This window comes from Neltuma alba, unplaced genomic scaffold (genome assembly GCF_004799145.2).
Source record: "Neltuma alba isolate B1F8T4 unplaced genomic scaffold, ASM479914v2 tig00012699_pilon, whole genome shotgun sequence".
NCBI lineage: Eukaryota > Viridiplantae > Streptophyta > Magnoliopsida > Fabales > Fabaceae > Neltuma > Neltuma alba.
Window position 1 is genome coordinate 50540 of NW_021637126.1, and position 22411 is coordinate 72950.

The 22411-nt window shown below is 33.4% G+C and overlaps 2 protein-coding genes across 2 annotated transcripts; both read right to left on the reverse strand.

Moving 5' to 3' along the window:
- Nucleotides 1-6643: 6643 nt before the first annotated feature.
- LOC114730044 (light-harvesting complex-like protein 3 isotype 2, chloroplastic) lies at nucleotides 6644-8861 on the reverse strand. The gene is made up of 3 exons (XM_028917065.1): nucleotides 8399-8861; nucleotides 7103-7240; nucleotides 6644-6994 (listed from the first exon to the last, which is right to left on the reverse strand). Exons 1-3 carry the CDS (start codon nucleotides 8793-8795, stop codon nucleotides 6741-6743), a joined length of 789 nt encoding a protein of 262 aa, XP_028772898.1. The 5' UTR covers nucleotides 8796-8861; the 3' UTR covers nucleotides 6644-6740.
- Nucleotides 8862-14265: 5404 nt separating this feature from the next.
- Nucleotides 14266-20808, reverse strand: LOC114730042 (GATA transcription factor 26). The gene is made up of 8 exons (XM_028917063.1): nucleotides 20337-20808; nucleotides 18191-18562; nucleotides 17208-17637; nucleotides 16943-17006; nucleotides 16477-16580; nucleotides 15965-16151; nucleotides 15757-15868; nucleotides 14266-15016 (listed from the first exon to the last, which is right to left on the reverse strand). Exons 1-8 carry the CDS (start codon nucleotides 20374-20376, stop codon nucleotides 14712-14714), a joined length of 1614 nt encoding a protein of 537 aa, XP_028772896.1. The 5' UTR covers nucleotides 20377-20808; the 3' UTR covers nucleotides 14266-14711.
- Between the last annotated feature and the right edge of the window lie 1603 nt (nucleotides 20809-22411).

Consider the following 22411-nt stretch of genomic DNA (forward strand, 5'->3'; position numbering starts at 1 on the left):
ATATATAAATATAAGTCACTTATCACTAGTTCATACCCATCAATAAAAATAATTAAAAATATTAAATTTGTCATAAAATTCAGGCAAACACCAACATTATATTAAATTTTTTTACTATCCTCATCGAATATGAAATACTCATCTTCACTCTGATGAAATGTACTAGTAAAAGTAACTTATAAGTTATAAATTGCTTTTTCCTAAATAAAATAAAAAAATATAAAAAATTTATTTAATACTCTCCCGGTTCTAAATATAAGACCCATTTTATTGTGTAATTTATACCATTTTGTTATATAATTTATACTATAAAATAATCCTTATATTTAGAATAGGAGGGAGTATTTCTTAAAACGGCCGGATGCCTCGTAAAAACAGGCACCTATTAAAAAGCATCCCATGATACTCCCTCTTGTTTTTTGGGTAAATTTGGAGGCATCCCCTTATCAAATTAAATTAAAACAAAACGTGGGAAAGCAATTTCCAAGAAATATCAGGATGAAAACCAAATCATAATTTTAAAAATAATTTTATGACGTACAAATAAATATGTAAAGAAATTTGTTTCGATTCATAGAAGTACCTTTTTTAAAAACACTGTTAGAGTATTCCAAACATCCCAAAATCATAGTATAAAAACTCCATTAATAATGATGTGTAAATATTGCACGGACAGCTCTTATTGACAGGATAATTGGATGTACTAGGCATAAGCAATTGGAGGTAAGTTTTACCCTAATCTTTATTCTTTCACTATCCTCATTAAATATGGCCATATCTTGTAAAAAAAATATTTAATACTCATTTAAACTATCAAATTTCTTATAAAAATACTAATAATCTCTTCCGAAAGGGATCCTATAATAAGTAAGGAGCAGAGGGAGTAATAAATAGTAACCATAGCAGGAGAATATTAAAAATTAAAAAAAAAATTATGTTAAGCATCACTAGACACTTGTAAAAGACGCACACACGCCTTTTTTTTTTTTTTTTCCCGAATTATTATTATATAAGTTAGGCTTAGGATAATGTGGGGAGTTGAGTGGATTAGTTAGGCAGCTATGGTCCACGCAAACGCACTGTGGACTAGCTTCATGTGATTTACTTTAAATTTAAGCCAATAATTGATCTGATTAAGATATTAATATACTCCCTTCGTTCCTTATTATAAGAGACATTTGATGCTTATGGTATGTTTCCATATATAAGAGACACTTAAAAGTTGTCTCTATTTTTTTGTATTGATTTCTTATTTTACCCCTATTTATTTTGTCTCCAACTCATACTCTCTCTCTCTCCCACTTCTCTTTCTTTTAATAATTTAATTGTTCTATTTCATACTCTCTCTCCTTATTAATGAAGGTATTGTTGGAAAAAAAATATTATACTTTTTACATATTAATTGTTCTCAATTAATTTTAACTGTTTTTTTTTATCAACGTAATTTGGTTATTTGTCTCTTATAATAAGGAACGGAGGGAGTAATATTTAATGGATTAACTATAATTAAATGAACAGATAAAAATAACCTTTTAACTATATAGGTTTCATCAGTCAGCATTTTCTGATCTATTCATAACACCAATGCATCTCATTTATCTGTTTATACTATTGGTAAATACTTAGCATGACTTAACTAAGCATAAAGTAAAAACCACTACCTCTGCTCAAGCTAACTAGATATTCGATTTAATCCGAAATATAAAACCATAATAAATGTTGTTTCTAACACGTATTCATTTTACCCCAACTCATCCTTAATTTTTATGGCGATTGCACATATTAAGAAGTTTTTATCAGTAGTTTCAATGCACATCTGGGTATTTTAGGAAAAACAACATTTATGTGTTACAAATAACTAAATTAACTAATTTTCTTATTATTCACAACTTATTTATCCAGTTTTTATATTAAGGATGAAAGGTAATATCATACATCTTGTGTTTTATATACAGCAAGCAAAAAGAATTTGTCGAAACCATTTGGTTCATATTGAACTAAATATATTTTTTAGATCTTAATTAAATATGATATGTGTTCCGCTTTTAATAAATACGATCTGAACGGCTATATGGGCTTCTTTCCTCAAGCGAGATAAGACCTATCAAAAAGAGAGAGAAAAGAAAAGTTTTCATCGGACATGTCCAAGTACAATATGAGGTGGGAGGCAGTGTTTGGAAACATCTAAAAATATTTTTAAGAAAAACTTTTCTGTAAAACGAAATAAATTCCTTTACATATTTATTTCGTAAACTGTAAAAACAATTTTAAAATTATGATTTAGTTTTTATCCAAACATCTCAAAAAGCGGACAAAAACATAATTGTGATTAGAGAAATTGTAGTGTGTGGTGTGAAAACAACAAACATGTCCAACTTCATAATTTCTTGCCTCTATTACAAGTTTAGTTGATGAGCTACCTTCTGAACAACTGGTTTTTCACGTGATTTAAAGCATTCATATTTCTTTTGGTATTTTTCTAAACACATGCGTTACTATTGTTGTTTTGTCTACGTTTTTTATCATAGTTGGCCCCCACCAAAATAGAGTGTTTTTCGGCGTCACTAATAATCTAATCACTATTTAGACACGCTTTTCCTAATACTATCTCCGATACTTTAGGTTCCTTATTAATTTTAATTTCTATTACTATTTTATCTTATATCTTATTTTTATTAAAATTTTAAAACCCCAATTTTTCTATTTTTCAAGTCAAGCTCATTAAAATTTTTTGTTTCCTTCTTTTACCTCTATTCTCCTCACCCCAAACATAAGGTTAAAATAAGAGTTGGTTAAATATTCAATTTAGTCTTAAATCAATCCTCTTTGTCTCTAATGATTATTTATTTTACTCTTAAGTAATCCCTATGATAATTACACATGTTAAGAAGTTTTTATCAAGTAATAGTTAGAATACACATGATCAATAAAGATATTTTAAAAAAGATAACATTCATTAATTAGAAATTATTAATTTAATCAATTTTCTTAATATTCTCAAATTAATTATTTACCTTTTATATTAAGAAAAAGTAGTACCTCTTTAATTACATTACTTTCGTAGCTTAGGAATAAAGAAAATGTTTTGACATTTTTACAAAATAAAAATTTTCTCACATTTATATCTCATATAGTGTAGAATTATTTAACACCGGGGTTAAGTAAGAAATTTATTCTAAAAGTTTTTAGTCAAGAGTGTTGGATATGCAGAAATTTTTATGATAGCATATTTGCTCCGAAACTTTAAAACCATAGTAATATTGCCACATATTGTTAAAATATTAACAATTGACATTACTATTTTAATGGTTAATATTAGTTTTTTTATGATAGGACATGACATTGTTTTGATTTTAAACTTTTAGAACAAATTTGTTCCAAAAATTACACTTTAACTCCCTTTTTTTTTTTTGGACTGAATATATGTTTGTTTCGTTTGATATTTGCTTCGCATTATGCGGAATCCACCATTCCAGATTCCTCTAAACCAACCATTCTTTTATTTTCTTTTGTCTTTTTTGGGTCCTACATATGTTTGTTATGATTGCCAAATTCCCAAAATAATACGGAACCATATTCAAAATGCGGGAAATGTTTGGGATGGGGGGCTCAATTATTAAACATAAGCTTTTCTGACAAATTTTTGGATATATTACAATATTTTTTTAAAAATATTTATAAGTCTATATTGTGAGATCTATTAATTGTTGTTAAGAGATTTTTTGTCCTTATTGTTGGAGGTGTCTTTTGTTTTCAAAAAAAATTTTATTTTAAATTAATGATGATTTTGTCTCAGCTTTAATGCACTCTGGAGGGGGAAAAAAAATTACAAAACTTGTAGGAATTACATATTTTTTGAGAAATTTGAAATGATGTGAGGAAATGCATAGACATCTATATATAAGTATTTTATATATATATTTTGCCAACTATACAAATATTATATTCATAACAATATATATAAATTTATTGAATTAATAATACTACCTCCGGTCCTAATTATAAGACCCAGTTGACTTATTTGAGGAGATTGAGGAAGTATGTTAAGTTAGTTATTTGTAATAAATAAGTGTTGTCATTCATAAAATATCCTTGCTAATTAAATGTATTGGCTAGAACTATCATTATTAAAAGGACTATCTTGAAAAAAAATGCATAAATATGAGAGAAAAAATGGATTGGGGTCTTATAATTAGGACCAAACAAAAAGTCAAACGGGGTCTTATATTAAGGACCGGAGGTAGTATTATTTATCCTTACAGTTTGATCAACTTTTGATTTTAATTAAGATAGTTTCAAATCATGATTTTTTATCTATATATTTTCATAAAGACTTAGTATGAATGTAACGACGTATTAGTTAATGTTGTTAAGTATAGAAACCAAAACCAGAGATTATTAAAAATATAAAGACTAAAATCAAAACTTGTTAATAGTATAGGGACCAGACGAGTCTTAGTTTTAGTCTTTATACTTTTAATAAGTTTTGATTTTGGTCACTATACTTAATTGCATTAATTGAGATCAAGCTTTTATAAAATTATATGGACAAAAAAACCATAATTTTTCAATCATATAAAAAATCACAATTTAAAATTATAAGAATCAAAACTAAGATTTGATTAAAACCGAGAATGGTATTAAACCAAACTACTACTCCTCCTCCTTCATGTACAAAGAAGATTTAATTTTGCCACAGTTTTCAATATTTCAGTATTGGCAACCGTTTGAATTTTTGGACTTGGATTTGTCGTTGATGAATTAACTATTTGACTAGATATTAAAAAAATATTTCAATTAAATATCTAAATAAGATTATGATACATTTGACTCGGTCAAACAACTTCAATTAAATCTGATTGGTTACAATATAAATTAAATCAATATATATTATCCATATTAAATATATATTAGAGATATATCTATTTATTTAGAATTACTTGAGATTGATTCTAGATTTAAATATAAACTCATAATCTTACCACATAAGAGATTTTTCATTATACTTATAGGTTTAATGGATATTTAGCTTTCCTGAAATATCTCTAACCAAAGCTATATATTAGAGGGGATCTGTAAATATCTCTATAAGCGCTCTCTAAACCTGGAGGCATGTCCTGACCCAACAAACTCCCAGAACCCAACTCATCTAAAGTTTTTTTCACAAAAAAAAAAGCTATATATCAGAAGCTTCTATCCATTAGTTCAATTCTTACCATCTCTCTCTTATTTTTTTTCTTGCAAAAAGTGTTTTACTGTGCACATGAAACTTAATTACGTTTCCTAGCTCTTCTTTTATTATTCTGACAGCAACAATAGCATAACTTTTGATATGAAAACATAAAAATTATAACAAATGTTTATAATTTATAAATATTATTATTTATTTTATTAATCGTGGTACAGTGCATGGGGAATGTGTCTATAATTGAATAGATTTTTATTGAAAAGGATTGGAAGCTTTAAAAATGGATCACTTTGTCGTTAATGTTGGTGGGATTAGTTGGCAAAAAAAATGTTGTGATTAATTGAAGACCATACACCTGTGGAGCCATATTCAAATGTGAAAAATGTTTATGATTCTCCTCTCACTTTTTCATTGAAAACGATTGACGGAGAATCATATGCAATGTTTTAAAAGCTGCACGAACGTTGAATTGGAAAAGCCAGCAGGTTTTTAAGTTTTATGGTTCAACGGTTTAAATCAGCTATGAAACTAATCACATAAAATCTGATTAAAAAAATTTATATCCATATACAATAATATATGTAAAAAAAAAAAAAGATACATGCATAATAAGTCTATTTGTTAACATAATTAAACAGTAACGTATGAAATTTTCAATAAAATAACATCATGGGATTATAAATGGCTTGAAATACGTTATGACTTTTTTACAGTTAATTTTTTATTCTTTGTAGGCTTTTCAGCTCTTTCAACTCTCTTGTCTGGAGAATTACTCTAAAGTTTTAAAGAAAAATAACTACTAAAAAATTTTATAACAACTGAACAGCTTGTATTAATAAGTTTTAATACCTAACAGTATCTCAAACAGAAGTGTCCTGATAGAAGAATGTCTGTGTTTGTGCGAAGAAAAAAAATAATAAATAGTCTATTGTGTTTTAAACCTGGGCACGACTGTTCAGTTCTCAACAAAGTGCAGTCCATTTCATCTTTGGTCCAACACCATCAGTCTAGTCTAGGACCCCATTTGACATCCTAAAAATTCTTTGATGCAATCCAAGCGAAAACAGGAAAAGGTATATAATTGGTCTTTAAAAAATTGCTCAGTATGATAGCATATCAGAATTTAAGTATTTAACTCTATTCTGAGAAGAATTGGACTTGGTTGTAGAATATGGCACCAACGAAGTCCAGAAATAATAATCACAGATACTGCTTCGACAAACCGAAATCTCCTTCTCGTAATTCAGATCCCACTTTGCAGAATCCTTCTTCACACGACTGTTTTCCAGCTTTTCAGTACTTTGTTAATGATGGTCCTATAACCACCATTGAATATAGTCTATAAAAACAGAGTCAATCAACAGCCTTAAACAAACCATCACATTATAGATTCAGAAGGGGACAAGACAAAGGAGGCTATAGAATAAGATTATACGGCTGATTCATGTTTCTGATGTTCATGTCACGGTTTTGCACCAGCAAGATAATAACACTGCTATGTAGATACAGAAGGTGGGGGCCAAGGGAAGCTATAGAATATAGGCACTTTGCATTACTCTTTTCTGGAACTGCTTGAGTTTTCATCATCTTCCCAGGTTGCTTGCCACTGTTTGTCATAGAATGTAACCTCGTCCAGAAGCTTCTTAATACTCTCAATGTCCTCATTCTTTCGGATCACGAGCACTCCCACCACTGATATGAACAGAAGAGTTTTGCAGATGAAGTTGTTCGTTTGATCTACTACGCCTAACCCTGTCAAGCTATCAACCACGTATGCCATAAAGAATCCTATCATTGCGGCTCGGCCTGCAACATGATCAAAACAGAAACAGAACCAAATTTAAGGTTTTTATCATTTTGGCGCAAACCCAGCATTTTTCTTAGCTCCATTTCAGAAAAGAAATCAGAACAAACCGTTAAGCCGTTCAGCTTCTGGAAGATGGAACCTCTTCATCCATGCCCACCACGGTATAATGGAGGTGTCAAAAACTACAGGGTCTTCGTTGCTGGATGATTCGGGGTTATCCTCAAGCCATTTTCTTCTCCTAGCCTCTGAAAACAAATACGAAAGGAGATACTAAGATTAAGTGGTTTAGAGCGTGTATAAACAGAAACTTTGGAGAATAATAACAAGAGGGTCAAATCCTTGCGCCAACTCTTCCTCTTAATCGGCGAATATACTTAACCTTGTTTACCAAGTGAAAGAGGGCTTATCAGGGGGAATTCTTTTTGAACGGCTTACTTAGTTCTTAGGAGAAGTTGCTACTAGCTAGAATTCTTGACACAAGTACTAACTAGCAACCAATCTTCTCGATTAATTATCTCCAAGAGTCGAGACAAGGAACAGGTATATATGTTGGATCATCTAATGTCATACAATCATACACATATAACAGAATAATGACAATGAAATTGTATATTTGATCCACTTGACTCTATCCCCATCGACCTCTTCTCCCTGTTTCTCTCTGTTTGTTAAGTGTGTTAAATTTGTGAATGAGACCAAGACTTGAACAGTTGACAAGTGGAAGAACTTATTTCACGAGTTATGACACTTAACTAATCAAATATGAGAATTAGAAAGAGAGTAAGAATTCAATGGCCTACCCTATAGTTAGAAGTTGGCGGGTTCAATCCTGCTAGTGGGTAGCTAGTGCCTACCCCTTAAATTAAAAGAAAGAAAGAGAATAAGAAGCTGCTATAGACAAAATCACCATATATGGCTCGTACAAGAGAATAGCCCAAAAGCCCTAATTCCTTCTTCTTCTTTTTTTCAATTTTCTTTTCTGGGTTCACAAGGGTATGTCTCAAGACCTTGGGAGTAAGGAATGGGGAGTGGAGAAAATGGCATAGAATTCATTAACTTGAATCTTGAGAAGCATATGGATTTAGCTTTGTTTTCCAAATTACCGCTTCCTGTTTACGATGCTCGCGGCTACTGATTAGCTTGAGATTTGATGAAAGTGAAGTCAGGTTATGCTTTAGTTTCTTCTTTTCTGAATATATCAATCCATATGCTTCTCAAGATTCAAGTTAATGAATTCTATGCCATTTTTTGAAATATTATCACAACCACTTCAAACATGAACAGAACCCCAATGTAACCATGATCTAGATTCAATCAATTCAAAGCACTCATTCACAAGTTACGCTTAATCAGCAACTCTGAGCACATTAATTTGGCAAGCAAAACAAATCTCATAACCTCACCAGCATCAATAACAGCATCCCAATCAGTACTTCCATTTTTCTGAAACTGCTTCAAATCCCATATCCCATTGACCCATCTTGCATCCTTAAAAGTGAAACTAGCGAGCGCCTTCGCTTCTTCGGCGGCCGCAGCAACGGATCCATTAGTTCCCACAGAGCCATCAAGGTTACCTGACGCCGGCGGCGGAGAAGTAGGCTCGGAGACAGCCTGCAGCAGCGGTTCCACTTGAGTAGCAGCTGAAGCTTCAACCCCATTGTCAGCTGAAGCTTTCAAAGTAGAGAGTAAAAAGAAAGGGTTTTTGGATTTGAGAGAGGCGAAAGGCTTGTAGATAAGATGGGGTTTAGAATATGAGGCAGAAGTGGTGGAAAAATGAGTAGGGGGAGAAAAGGAGGCCATTGTTGTGAACTTTGCTCTGTGATTGCAGAAAGAGGAGACACGAGTTTAAGAAGTGAGGATGGAGTTATGGCTGCGGAATCCTAATACTTGATAGGATGCAATAAAAATATTGAAAAAGCGGAGCAGACAGTGACAGGAAACGATTTCTGGGAGCTTCGCATCGCAATTTTCTTTTTCTACCATTTTATTGGCTTAAAGCGAATCCTCATCCAATCATCGAAAAACAAAAAGAGACAATGGTTGATTTTTGACAGAAAGGTCATTGGCCGATGCGCCCATTTTGGGACTGTATGGAGCACTAGCGACTAGCGAGTGCCCCGTGAATGTGATCGCTATTTGAACAGTAAAAATTTGAAATTGGAATATAAAATATGAAGAAAACCCCCATCAAATTTTCTTGAAATATCAAAATTTGTTTCCATAAAAAAAAAAGAAATATCAAAATTTGAGTTAAGGCTTTTATTTTTACAAATTCATGTTCAGGAGATCTTATTAAAGATTTTTTAATGTTACTAAAATACTAAAATAAATTTTTATAATTTAAAATGATATTATTTCAAAAAATTAAACCTTGAAAACTTGATATTATATAATATTTATTTATAAAGAATATTTTACATAAAAAAATTTGGAAATACTAAGAATAAGAAATTGACAATGCATAATATGAATTCCCTACTAACTTTAATATATTGACAAAAAATTTACAGAAACAGCAACTTTTAATTACTTGATTTTAACGCTATTAAGTTAATAATTTTTTAAAGCAGATTTTTTTTTCATATAATTTAAGAAAACCACAATCTTAATGTATTAGTAAATTTTAGTATCAAATTTGTCATTTATTTTTTTAAATACTTTGTTATATTTGCTAGATAGGCGTCTCATTATGTTATATGTTATTGAAATTCTTACTAACACTTTATTCGGTTCAAAATATAAGATAAACTTTATTTATTTATATTTATTAAAAAATTAGTTAAAATTAGTTTAAAACAATAAATATGTAAGGCAAGTATTTTTTTCACAAATCTATTCTAATTAATAAAAAATAAGTAAAAATATAATAAATAAATAAATAAAAATATATGTTAGGAATAAAATTAAAAAAACTCATTAAATATTTAGATATAAAATAAAATATATATTTATTACATCTTTTATATGACTAAATGAGTTCTATTCATAAATTTATTAGGGCAATCAATGTCATTACTGAAATTCCAACGTTTTATGCATTTGGCGGCATCTCGGAGGAAGGAAAAAACAAAAAAAAAAACAAAAAACAAAAAAGAGGTCATAAATTTACCGGGCAATCGCCGATTTGCCCTGGGTAGCTCGTCCCCTCGCATCGGCGTCTAGCCTGTAACTTCGTCACGGCTCGATTCATTTGCCTTGGGTAAGCCGCTAAAGAGAGACGGGATCGAATGTGGCGGCGACTTCACTCTTCTCTCATCGAGTCCTCCTCTCTCTTCCTCCGTTACCTAACGCGACTGTTGCAGCTTCATCTTGTTGCATTTCAACTTATGAATAGATAACTTAAACCCTAGGCTTCGATGGCGGCGGCTGAGACGAACGCTGCATTGGACGATATAATCGAGGTTTGCCAAACATCTTCCTCTCAGGAAGAAATCCTTCGTCATTGTCGTTTTGTTGACCCTGACGACGGAGCACCGCTGAGCTCCTGTGGAGTCCCAGTGGCTTCCACCGGCATTGCGATTGCGTCTCTTCCGGAGACGTTTCAAGACGCAGCCAAAGATAGGGGTTCCCAAGACGTTTTTCATACTCCGCCTGAGCAGCAGTCATCGCAGTCCGCATCCGAAGGTCATGGTCGCGTAATCCATAAGGTGGTTGAGACTGATGATGAAGCACAGGGTTTCTTTGATTTCAGTGAGAATGCAGAAGCAGCAGAGTATGTTGATTTAAGGGACGAATCGGAATTAGGGTTTCCACAAGGCGTATTGAACCAGGGGACTGGACGCACATTGGTGGCTGAATGCTTGGATGGTAACGATGGAGCTCATATAATCGAGATTTCCCGCTCTGAAATAGACAAATTTCGGATTTCAAAGAGGGAATTGCTTTCAAAGGACAGTTCAGGTGAGCCACCACAGAAATCAATGAAGAATTCAGAGCAAAATCCAGGTTTTGAATCTTCACAGGCTTGTTTCGGGATTGAACCGCAGAAAATCAAACAGCATTTGGATAATTCCAAAAGGAATTTGGTTTCTGATCCTAAAGATCTCTGCAACTATGAGGCTGTTTCCCAACTTCGACAGAACGTTAAAATTGGCAAGGAAATGCACTTGGGAGTGGGCGACAAGAAAAATCATTCTGACGGAACTTCAGTTGAGAAAAATTCAGGCTTTTGTGAGAATCTGGGAAGACCCGTTACTCAATCGAAGATTGCAAAAGGTGCCACGCAATGTGTTGAAAATATTGAAAGCGAAGAGGCGGGTTGTGAAGCAGAAAAACGCACTGATGAAGGGAACAAGGCAGTGAATGAGACTGCTGAAACTTCTGAGCGGCAGAAAGGAGGCGACGAACACCCAGAATCGAGTGTTATTCCTTCCTCAGCCGGTGACTTTTTGAAGAATATAGCTAGAATAAAGAAGGAAATTAAGAATGGTAATAATTTTGTCTTTGATGTATTTAAAGCTCTGAGGAAAGAGAACTCTGCGGAAGATAGTCTAGAAAATGTTAATTTGCTGCATCTTGCAACTAGTCGTGGCTTCAATTTTCCCCGTCCATATTGGTGGAAGGAGAATGACAACGAGAGGAACTGAATTGCGCAAAACTCATATGCAAGTCATATGTGAGGAAGGAAGTGGGACTTTTTCAATGGTGTACTCAGGAAAGAAAATTGAACCAGAGAAATAAAAATGTGAAGTGGTTAAGTTTTATTCGAAGGGTGCGGAGGGGAGTAATGTAGATGAGTTGGGATGTTTTTTGCCCCCATAATTTTTGAGATATAACAGAAAACTACAAAGAAATAACGTAGTTCTGGAAATCTTCGTATGTCTGTGCTATTTCGTGATCCAATCATCTTCATGATTTCTTTTCAATGTTAGAAGAAAATTTTGGGTCCCTAGCAAGGAGCTTCTTCACAATTCATATATACTCCCTTGGTTATAATGAGTCCGGGTGTTCAAGAACTTGCTGTTTGTGTGGTTTGTTCTGTTCGCTGGAAGCTTGTCTCTTGCTCTGGTTGGTGTATGGTTTTGTGAGGAGGGAATGGTAGTTAGAAGTTTGGTAGCTGGATTTTGCCCGCCTATATTATTCACATGCCATGATCTTCCCCCGCCCCTCCCCCCTCTTGCTATATGATACGTAGAGATGAGGATGTTGGCTGTTGAGATGGAATGAGGTTATACAAGAAAAATTATGATTCATAATGAATACATATCAGGAAGAACGTGGCATTAACTGAAAAGGAAATAGAAGAAAATCCTTTGAAGTGATTTGGATATGTACCAAAAAAAAAAAAAAAAGCTATTAGAAGGACTGGCAAGGAGGATGGATAAGGCACTGTAAAGTTATGTGAGAATAAAGAAAACACCCAATAAAGTTATTGAATTAAACTTTTTAATTAATAAAATATCTAGAGATTTAGTTGCAAATAGTATAATAATGTTATATGATTTATGTAGCTGACTTCATCTATTAAAATAAAGCGTGTTGATTTATAACCATTTGATATCTAATGGTACCAAATTAAATTCAAGCGTGGTTAATTATTTGGTATTTTGTAGTATGAAGATTAAATTCCGTAAGAGTTGTTTTGTTGGCAACATATTCTATTATCATTCCGATTTTTGGCTTATTCCCACATATGAAGCAATCTCAATCCTATCTAAAGTTTGAAAAATTGATGAAGCGTCCATAAGAATTGAAAACATAACTTCGCTTGTCGTTATTTTATTGCTTTTGTTATGGGCACATTGCTATGTTTATAATTTTACACTTCTAGTGCGATTAGATGGTTACCCATGTGTGGTTCAAGTGTAGTAGGCCACTACAAGCTGGTGGTCTAGCGTACCCTTGAACAACACATGGGTTATCATCTAATGACACTACAATATAAAATTACAAACATAGCCGTATTAAATTTCGTCACAATTCATTTTTGTTTTGCAAGCAACCATCAGCAAGCAGATGGTGTTTGGAGAATTCTGTGGAGATGATTGGTGCCAGAAAAGATTGAGTTGTTCATGTGGCTTTTTGCGGGGGCAAATGCATACAACTAGTGCAAGAGAAGAACACAATCTTCAAGATTCAGCGGCCCTTTTGATTGTACCCATAATGAAGATGTGATGCACTTAATAAGAGATTGCTCGAATGCTATCCACAGAAGCTTTTTAATACAACATGGGCCATTCAAGGGCTCAAGATAGTCTATTTCAAGCATGTCTGGATAAAGATTTTATAAGTAATTGAAATTCTAGGCCAACGAGTGATTGCTGGAACCAAACATGGATAATTTTCAAGGTGGATTTATTAAGCTTGAGGTGGATAGCTCAGTTTTCCAGAATGAAAGCAGTGAATGTGGTAGTGTCATTCAGAATAGTGAGGATAGAGAGATACGCGGTTATTGCTGTAAACTCACGATGTTACTTCAGCTATTGCAGAATTGTAAGGGGTCATTTCTCATGAATGGCCTCGATTTGTCTTGTCCGGAGATTTTAGCTCTTTTCACTGATTGTGCCCAGGTCATTAATTTGGTCACTAGGGGCGTGATAGCTCTCATCCTTTTAGAGATATTATTGATGACTTATAGCGTGGAGAAAACTACTATTGTTATGCAAGGGGTGGTGCTTTATGAGAAAAGTTAGGCTCTCACTTTATATTCACCTTGTAAATTAATAGATAAGAAAATCCCACAAAAGGAAGTTGAAAATTACTTTAAATTTCAAATTAAGATTGTTTTCTACACTTTGACAGGTTTTGATTACACTTAATTTGCAAAATAACACATTTTTATAGAAATTTTTAATTTGAGATTTAGGAATTTTTAGATTGCTTATGTGGGATTTTTCCTTAATAGATTTCAGTATTATACAAAAGAGTGCTGAATTGCAATTTTTTTAGAAAAATTATTTCTCCGTGCCACTATTAAATTTATTGACGGAAAAGAAACAGTAGTTATTCATGTTCAACCTCAACCCTCTAACTGATTTGCAAATTTGTTATTGACATATGTTAATTCGCAGCGTGACTTGAATTGAATGCCTGAGGGAAAAGTGTAAAGATTTTCGACCTCATCCCTACCATTGACTAATACCGCACGCCAATTTTCTTTAATTTTAAAGAAAAATTTGTGTAAATTTTCATTTTCAATCTTGTAGTTTTTGGTCATTACACATTTTTCTTTTCTCAGAGTGTAGAAAGAGAGCTTGATCATGCAATATAATTTCAGAAATTTAAATCCTTACTAATAATTAACTTACTAAATTGGTCTCAACTGCTATTCTCCCCTCCACTTGGAGTCCAACCTGGCCTTCTTTGGCTCATGCTCAATCTTACTTCCAGTCTAAACTACAACCTCCCATTATGTTTTTGTCCGGATGCCATTTTCCTTCACCTACGTTAGAGATGGTGGGGATGTTTATAGGGGAAAACAGGGGACTAAAATTATTCACAGCATAAAGTACAAGAGCAATCAAAACTCCGGAGATCCGTTGCTCTGCGTTTCATGCTATATGTTACAATCTGTCATCAAACCTATACAAAAAAGCCCCACCCAAATTTCATCCCTTAGCAATCCAAGCTCCAAAAGGTTGTATAATAACAAAAGCATCAGCCATCATATATCTTGTACAGGGGATTTTGGTAATTAAGATGCAAAATATGCATACCCCCATCAAGACACAAGGCTTAGGCCATGGCCACCCAAGAAACCTGACAAGACAAGAGTGATCAGTAATAGGCAACATGCTGGTATGCCGAGCTACTGCTATTGCTGGGCTGAGTACCAAATCTTAAGGCTGGATGCAGCAGTTCTGCTTCTGGAAAAGAACTGTTAGATCGCACTTCGAGCAACAGATCTTGATCAGAACTCTCGTCGACGAAGTTGAAAGAATCCAGCATTTGGGGGCTGCCATCAGTGGGCAAAGCCAATAGGCCTTTTGGACTGAAGCAAGAGCCATCTCCAAAGACTTCCTTGCCCTCACTACCAGCCCTCATGATCACCCTTTGGGGGCTCTTAACTGTTGACTTCAGTTCTGAAAAAACAAAAGGAATGTTAAGAATGACTCTTCATTTAAGCCATAATCACAAGAGATAACCAGCGTCAGTTCTAACTAACAGCTGTTCAATAGGACTTCAAATCTTCATTTGTATCACTAAGTAAGAGTTCAAATCCAAATGATTATGAGCTGAGGGCATTATTATTGCCAAGTTGTTTTAGTACAAATTTAAGACTAGTAGCAAGTCTTATTGCCCGCGAGCAAATTGAAAGCCTCGAGCCTCTAAGTCAGTAGAATAATAATAGTAACCAAAAACTTAAACAAAAGGAAAATTTATATGTGACAACAAAATTTAGCAAATCAAAGTTGAGGTAGGTTATTATAATTGTGCAATGTTAAATCATAAACAGTAGCACATTCGGGAAAAAAATGTCAAAGTGCCATGACTATCAATTCCAAGAGCAATGTGTTTTCACTAGTTTAAGCAAAAACTGAACTTTTTCGGCCAAATAAGCCAAACTGAAACAGGACCTTTTAGTGAAGGGTTTATCTAAAGAGATGGTTGTTAAAAGAACAAAATGGGTTAACACAATCTATATAGCTGACCCCATATAGTGTGATAATGTTTATTGTTTTTGTAAAACTGTAGTATCAGTTTTACACAATAAACTCAATTTTGCATCAGTGTGCAATAGCAAGAGAGTAGCTAATTTCAAGGCCTTGGTATACAGTCTTTTTCCCCCTCTGAATTTAGAAGAAAAGGATAATGGGCTAACCAGGAAAAGTTTGTTCTGTGCTGTCACACAATCTCTTCTCGTTTGCAGCATTACTGGATGCAGTGCCAGTACATCCAAAAGCAACAGATTTTTCATCTCGGTATTTGCATCTCTGCATTCATTAAAGGATGTGATAGCTGATAAGTATTATTATCTAAATTCATCACTTCACAACCAATGATGCCATACATAATAAGCCAACATTAACCTTAAGTAAATCGTATTGCTCCACCCATTTTGACTGTGAAAAATCACATAATGCGAGCCGTTTCAAAGCCTGGCAATCACCAGCGTTTGACCCCAGTGAAGAGGTATCAAAGACACCTTCCCCGAGAAGCTGTTGAAAGTAAGTTAAGTTCTTTCTGAACTGAAAGCTGTTGAACATGGTTTTAAGGCTGCACAGTTGGAAAAAAAAAGAACAGTCACTACGGTCAGATTCAGTCTGTACTTTAGATATTGCCTTGAAAATCAAACATCAGAGACACGATAAAAGCTTAGATACATAAAATTTATTTTTCCCTATTTTGAGGTGATAAAATGCATAACTTTCTTAAATATCCAAGACTCAGATCATAACACAGAGAAATTTTAGTTCACGATCTTGACAAATTTTGATCCACTTGGACTTGCTATCTAATTTAAAAAGATTTTTAAGAAAAAAAATATACACTAAAAATTCTTTACAAACCTAAAAGGATTCTGCGCGACAGAGAAACTGACCTGTCAGGAAGTTTAGCAGTATCAACTGCAGGGAGACACTTCAGTAATTTTTGCTGGTCCTCATTCGTCATGTTCGTGAAGAACACCTCAGAGTTTACAACATCCTATGCCAAACATGGGAGCAATTAAATAATATAGAACATTCCAGAATTTGAAAATTATGAAGTAGTATTGATCCGTATATCATTTGAAATTTTAACAACACTATAGATATACATAACCAAAGAAAAAAGGAAAAAAAAAAAAGCACAAGGCGAATAAAACATAAGCAAATTATATGAAATGAAAATATAGCTTGTTTTCAAAAGCCATGTTAAATTAGAACAGTTGACTGCAGAAACATGCAATCTTATCACTAGTTTTACTTATTTATCTTTTTGGTCAGTCACAATCTCATGAATCAACATATTTGTCAATTTATCTCTCACAGTGCAATCAAAAGGGACAAAATGGAGATATAACTCACCGTTAAATCTATCAAGCACAGTGGTGAGTCAGGATATCCAAGGATTTGTGAAGTTTCAGGCTCCCTGACACGCCAAAATAAAAAGAAATGTTAGTGAGAATTGAGGATATTCTCTCTGGCTCTTCGGTGCTGGAGAGTCAATATCTCCGCATTCATAATATTTCTTCACAAATTCATATGCATAAAGAAGCAAGCAACACGGGATTTGTTATATAATGAAGCTATGTATGCCAGACTAACAAACTAGAGACGGGAAAATACTTACCTTTTCAGTTTCTCCCGCTGAATTCCTGGGCTAGCAGAGTAGTTGATATTTTCAACTCCCTGAGATGGAAAATTCATGCCAGTGAAATCATTACGCATATCAACAGCACCAGAGTATGAATATGCCTCACTCGTTGGGCATTGCTTGTTATCAACTGAAAGGGAACTAGCCTCAGATTCTTCTTCACGGGCTATAGAGCTAGGATGCCTAATGAGAACACTTCCATGTCCTATCTCAACAGAGACCATTGGTGTTTCACTATCAAAAATGAGATCCTCTTCAGAAGATGCAGAGAAATAGGACTGCTGTTCATGAAGGATAGTATATAAATCTTTTGTGAGCTTCTCAACAGAAGATGGCTTTTGACGGTTCACACAGGATCTCTTTTTTGAGGGCACCATGCCATCCCTCACCACTGACTGAGCAGGACCTAAAATCAACACGCAGATGCTATCTATATTAGAATTAGAATTACATGTTTTATGCAAAGAAAATGAAGGGTTTATATGTTATAAGAAGCATGAGGTTACATATGTACCATGACAAAAGAGTTCTTATTCTAAGATAGCCAATAAAACAGATAAAGATGAACAGTTGTCAGTAAAAAATGTATTGCCTAAGAAATATTTTTATACACACATAACTTGATAACAGATAATCCATATCTAATTGCCGGACTGTTTATATTTATGTCACACACTGGATCCTTTTTGTCAATACAAAGCAATGCTAATTTTTTGTTCACTCATCTTCCTTGAAGATAACAAGCCGTTGTAAGTCACGCTGCAAATCCACAATTTATATCTCTCACCCTGCCTCCCTCATTTTTATTACAAACTTCAAGATAATGGATTGCCCATCATAAATATGAACCAGCAATAAAAGCCATATCATCTCACTGAAAAGATCAATGCTTCCATAGTCAATGATGAACAAATAATCCTCCAATTATAATAGCATATAGGAAATGTCCAAACTCCAACCTGTCAAGTCGCTAGCATCTGTTCCAGCAAATTGAGCACAGCTCTCTGAGTAAGAAACAGCTGATCCTGAACTTGATCTATTGCTTGCATCTTCATCTATAACCTTTTGAGATCCCTGGTTGTAACCAGAGGCAACCCATCCAGATACTAAATTATCATGGTTCTGCTTTCGTTTGAGCAATTTCACTTCTTTGTTCTTAATTAATGATATGTTCTTTGCCCTACAAAGCCTTTGATCCTCATAATCATCGGTTTCTGACCGAGCATGTAAAGGGGTATAATTTGCTAGGGTTCCCTTTGTCCTCCATCGAGATCCACATGCATTGCATAGCACTGGCTTTTCTGGTGGCCCATTGCGCCAAAGTGGTGTGCCTGTGGCAATGCTTATTTGTCAGAAATCAATAAAAATTTCCACTTTTGTTAACAAGAATAGCGATGTACTTCACATAGACAATCAAATGCACAATCCATACAGTATCAAGTTTATGATTCATTATAAAATAAAATCGGGAGTTTATCACAAGTCAAGACATAGCTTAAGCCTCTCATGGAAATTACAATTACAGGGAAGATGGACAAAATAAGTCTTAGCAGTGGAGAAATTGTTAATACTGGGAAATTCTGTTGAGAAGCATGCAAGCTTTATTTACAATTACTCAGCAACAATATCAACAACAAGATCCTTCATTGAGTATATTTGAATGGGACAACTAATATCCAACAGACCACAGCCCTATCTGTCTTTTTGATACCTCTCTTCCAAGAAGTACCATTTTTCTCTTATTAGAGTGCTCTAGGCTGTCCTCTAACTGAGTAGAGCCATTGATCGGGTAATAGGAGGGTATGGACAGAAGATGCATACTTCACATGAATTATAATCAACTTGCGAGGGAAAACAGATGCACCAACAGACCAAAGGAGGAACTATCAATTAATGTTCCCATGAGGAAATGGAAGGGGCCAATAGCTTGTATATACAAGGATAGCTACCTAAACTCAACAAAAATCGCCTGTCCAAACTGTTGGTTATTAGCTATTAATTAATAGATAAGCTTCAATTATTAATATTATGGAAAGCAACACCCTTTAGCAAGGAAATGAAGATCTTGGTTTACTAGGTGAACTCAAACATAGAAGAGGTGTATACTAACACTGAAGAGAATTTCTGCATTTGAACTGAAATGAATAACGTTATAGACAGAACATAGGTGCACGTCTTAGTCACCCAGTTATTGTCCTAACATTAATAGCTGAGGCTTACTTAAGACATCACAGTTGAAGAGAAATGAATGAATTAATATCATTTCTGTTATGAGTTTTATGACCGCAATCACTCAACTAAATATGAGAACACACACTAGAGTTTTAAATGACACAACACCTGCTAGGCCCTGAACATGTAGAACTGATTCAAATTCAAGATACACAGTCCCATAATTAAAAACAACTAATATCTTCAAGGCATGAGTTGAAGAATAAGGGTCGATTTTCAGCCAGAAGGCAGGAGAGAAAGAAATGTCTGAAGGATGGAAGCAATGCTGGGAGCAAGATCCTGTGATTCGATGAAGAATTGCTCAATTCAAGAGGCAATCACTATGTAAAACATCTTTCAGATCGCAAAGCTCGATCAGCTACGGCATTTTACAAATGCATGACTTTCTTTGCTCTTTTCTTTCTCTCTTTCTTCAATTTACCACTGCAAACGGTATGCGGATTGACTCTTTCAGATGAAGACCTTAACAGGAATATAATCCGGCAATCAAGTAATGAGTCCCATCTTGCATCCAGTGAAGGCCAGGCATAATTTTGCCAATTGCATTTGCTCGAAACTCAAAAGAGTAAAGAGAAATGACGACCAGAGTCCCGAAAGATAAACCAGGAGGAAATCAATAAAATTCCCAGAAATTTTGAACTTCAAATACACCGGAGAAAAGAATATTGGTGTTCGTGAATTCATTTACAATTGCAGAAGCCTAAATTCTTTATTAATATTGTTCATCAACTATTCCCGTCTCACACATCTATGTTGTGTAGAAATTATCATGTGAGAAGACAGTTGCAGAATACTCTGATGCAAAAAATAGTCCAAGAACTCATAAAAGATTCACCAAAAAAGAAAACACATATTGGAGGAACAAGCACTCACTTGTAACTCCACAGTGATAGCAAGGCCCTTGCTTAACCATGTCTTTCTCTATTTTTCTCAAAGGTAAGAAAAATAAATATGAGGAAATTTACAGAAACCAGAGGAAAATATTTTTTTATTGGCGGAAAAAAAAATAGAGATGGAATTTTCTGGAAATATAATAGTTTTCTTCAATCCTTTTGCGGCATACACAACTGCGTATGAAGCCTCTTCTGAAACAAACCCAGAATGATAGTTTACAGAAGAAAAAAGAAGCAAGAAAACCCCCCTAACAGTTCGTTCAATAGCTTCCCAGAGGAAAAAAATTCACATAAATAGCCACAAGTCAACTAAAATTGAAGAGATTTAATTTCCATATTTCAGCTGGAAATCTGCACAATTCAATGGAAGAGAAAAAACCATTGGGAAGAATCTCATAAACGGCTTTAGAAAGAGGAAAGAAAGATGAAATGGGGTTAGAGAGAGAATGAGGAGAAGAGAGAGAAAGGAAGAGGGGTCTCTGTATGTGACCTCTTGTATTGCCTAAGAAGTAAATGTTCAGCTTTGTTTTTTTCTTTTTTAATAATTTTCATCCAACTTTTCCTTTTTGTTGATGTTAGATTTAATTTTTAATCGAAAGATTTCGATTTTGTGTTTTTAAATTGAAATTTTAAACCTTTTAACTTAAATTTTACCCCATAAGCGGAACAAAGAATGCAAGAATATTATGGCACTTCTCGTGTTGACTATGGACTTTTCTGCTTTGCTTATAAATTTTCAAAATCCTCACAAAATTAAAATCTGAAACCATCGTATCTGCACCAACCATTTTTGCTCTAAAATCATTTAAAATATCTGATAACCAATTATTTTTTAAAAATTTTGTACACCAAAAAAAAAAAGGAAGGACTGACAAATTGATATCCTTCATTTTTTTTAATTAAAATTATAACTATTAACAATCTAAAATTACAAGTAGTATTGAATTGGCAACTTTTTAACTATAGGAAAATTTTTATGTCATTAAACAACAAAGTTATGAGTGATATATTTTTTTTTTACTTATTCTTGTATTAAATATATATACATTCAGATTTGATTTAAACCATTTATATTTTGAATTTTTTAAATTAATTAATATTATTAAAAGAGATAGATAAAAAATTATTTTTATTTACATGTAAGTAAAATGAAATAAAATATGTATAATCTAATTTTAATTTATACAGCCAGATTGGCTTCAAGTAATAGAGAGAGAAACAGGAAAGGTAAGCTATTTGGCCTTTCTCACATTTTTTTTCTTTTTATGGGGAGAAGAATAATTGATAATTTTATATTCTGCAATGTTTGTGATGACATGATGTTGATGTAGAAATTAAAAAAGGAATCAACGTCTATGAAAAATCTCATGTGATGACAAGCCAATAATTACCGTTGATCAAGGGGAAGGGTTAAGATTAATTAGGGTCCCACCAATATTGAAATGAACGGCGATTAAAGGGGGTTGTGACTCAGCCTCTTGAATATTGCAGGCAGATCAATCAATACAATTCAAAGTGAGACACTCATAAAAAGCTTGACCCAATTTTAAAGTCAGAAACTGTTTAAAAAATAAAAAAGATGAAAAAGTCTAACCCTAATCCACATTTTGAGATTGAAATGAAACTTGATAACTTTTCTAATAATAAATGTCAAGAATGATATCAATTTTTTTTCTAATAATTTATTGAAGTTTTAGAAAAACAAATATGACAAACTGTGTGCCATAATTCATAGTGGGTATCTTATGAATTTGACAACTTTGGTGCCTTGTGATTTTTTTATTCTTTTATTTTTATTTTTATATTTTATTTTACTTTAAATATAGGAATTGGGAAAAAAATGGTGGTGGGAGGAGTTTGAGTGCCTTGTGTAAAGAAATTGGTCCAACCCTTCTCCCAAATGACACAAAAAGGATTACTCCCTCTGCATTTGATCCATATTTTTTTTTCAAAAAAGGAAAAAAATTATTTAAAAAAATCTTTTATTTTGCCCCAAAAATATATTTGAAATTCTAAATTTTCATATCATATTTCATTTCATCCTATAAATTTTAA

Coding starts and splice junctions, on each gene's coding strand:
- LOC114730044 (XM_028917065.1), bottom strand. CDS start 8,795: ATGGCCTCCTTTTCTCCCCCTACTCATTTTTCCACCACTTCTGCCTCA. Junction 7,241..8,398: donor GGATGCTGTTATTGATGCTG/GTGAGGTTATGA, acceptor ATTTGTTTTCAG/AGGCTAGGAGAAGAAAATGG. Junction 6,995..7,102: donor AGAAGCTGAACGGCTTAACG/GTTTGTTCTGAT, acceptor ATCATGTTGCAG/GCCGAGCCGCAATGATAGGA.
- LOC114730042 (XM_028917063.1), bottom strand. CDS start 20,376: ATGGTTAAGCAAGGGCCTTGCTATCACTGTGGAGTTACAA. Junction 17,638..18,190: donor AGATGCTAGCGACTTGACAG/GTTGGAGTTTGG, acceptor TGTTGATTTTAG/GTCCTGCTCAGTCAGTGGTG. Junction 16,152..16,476: donor ACTGCTAAACTTCCTGACAG/GTCAGTTTCTCT, acceptor CCAACTGTGCAG/CCTTAAAACCATGTTCAACA.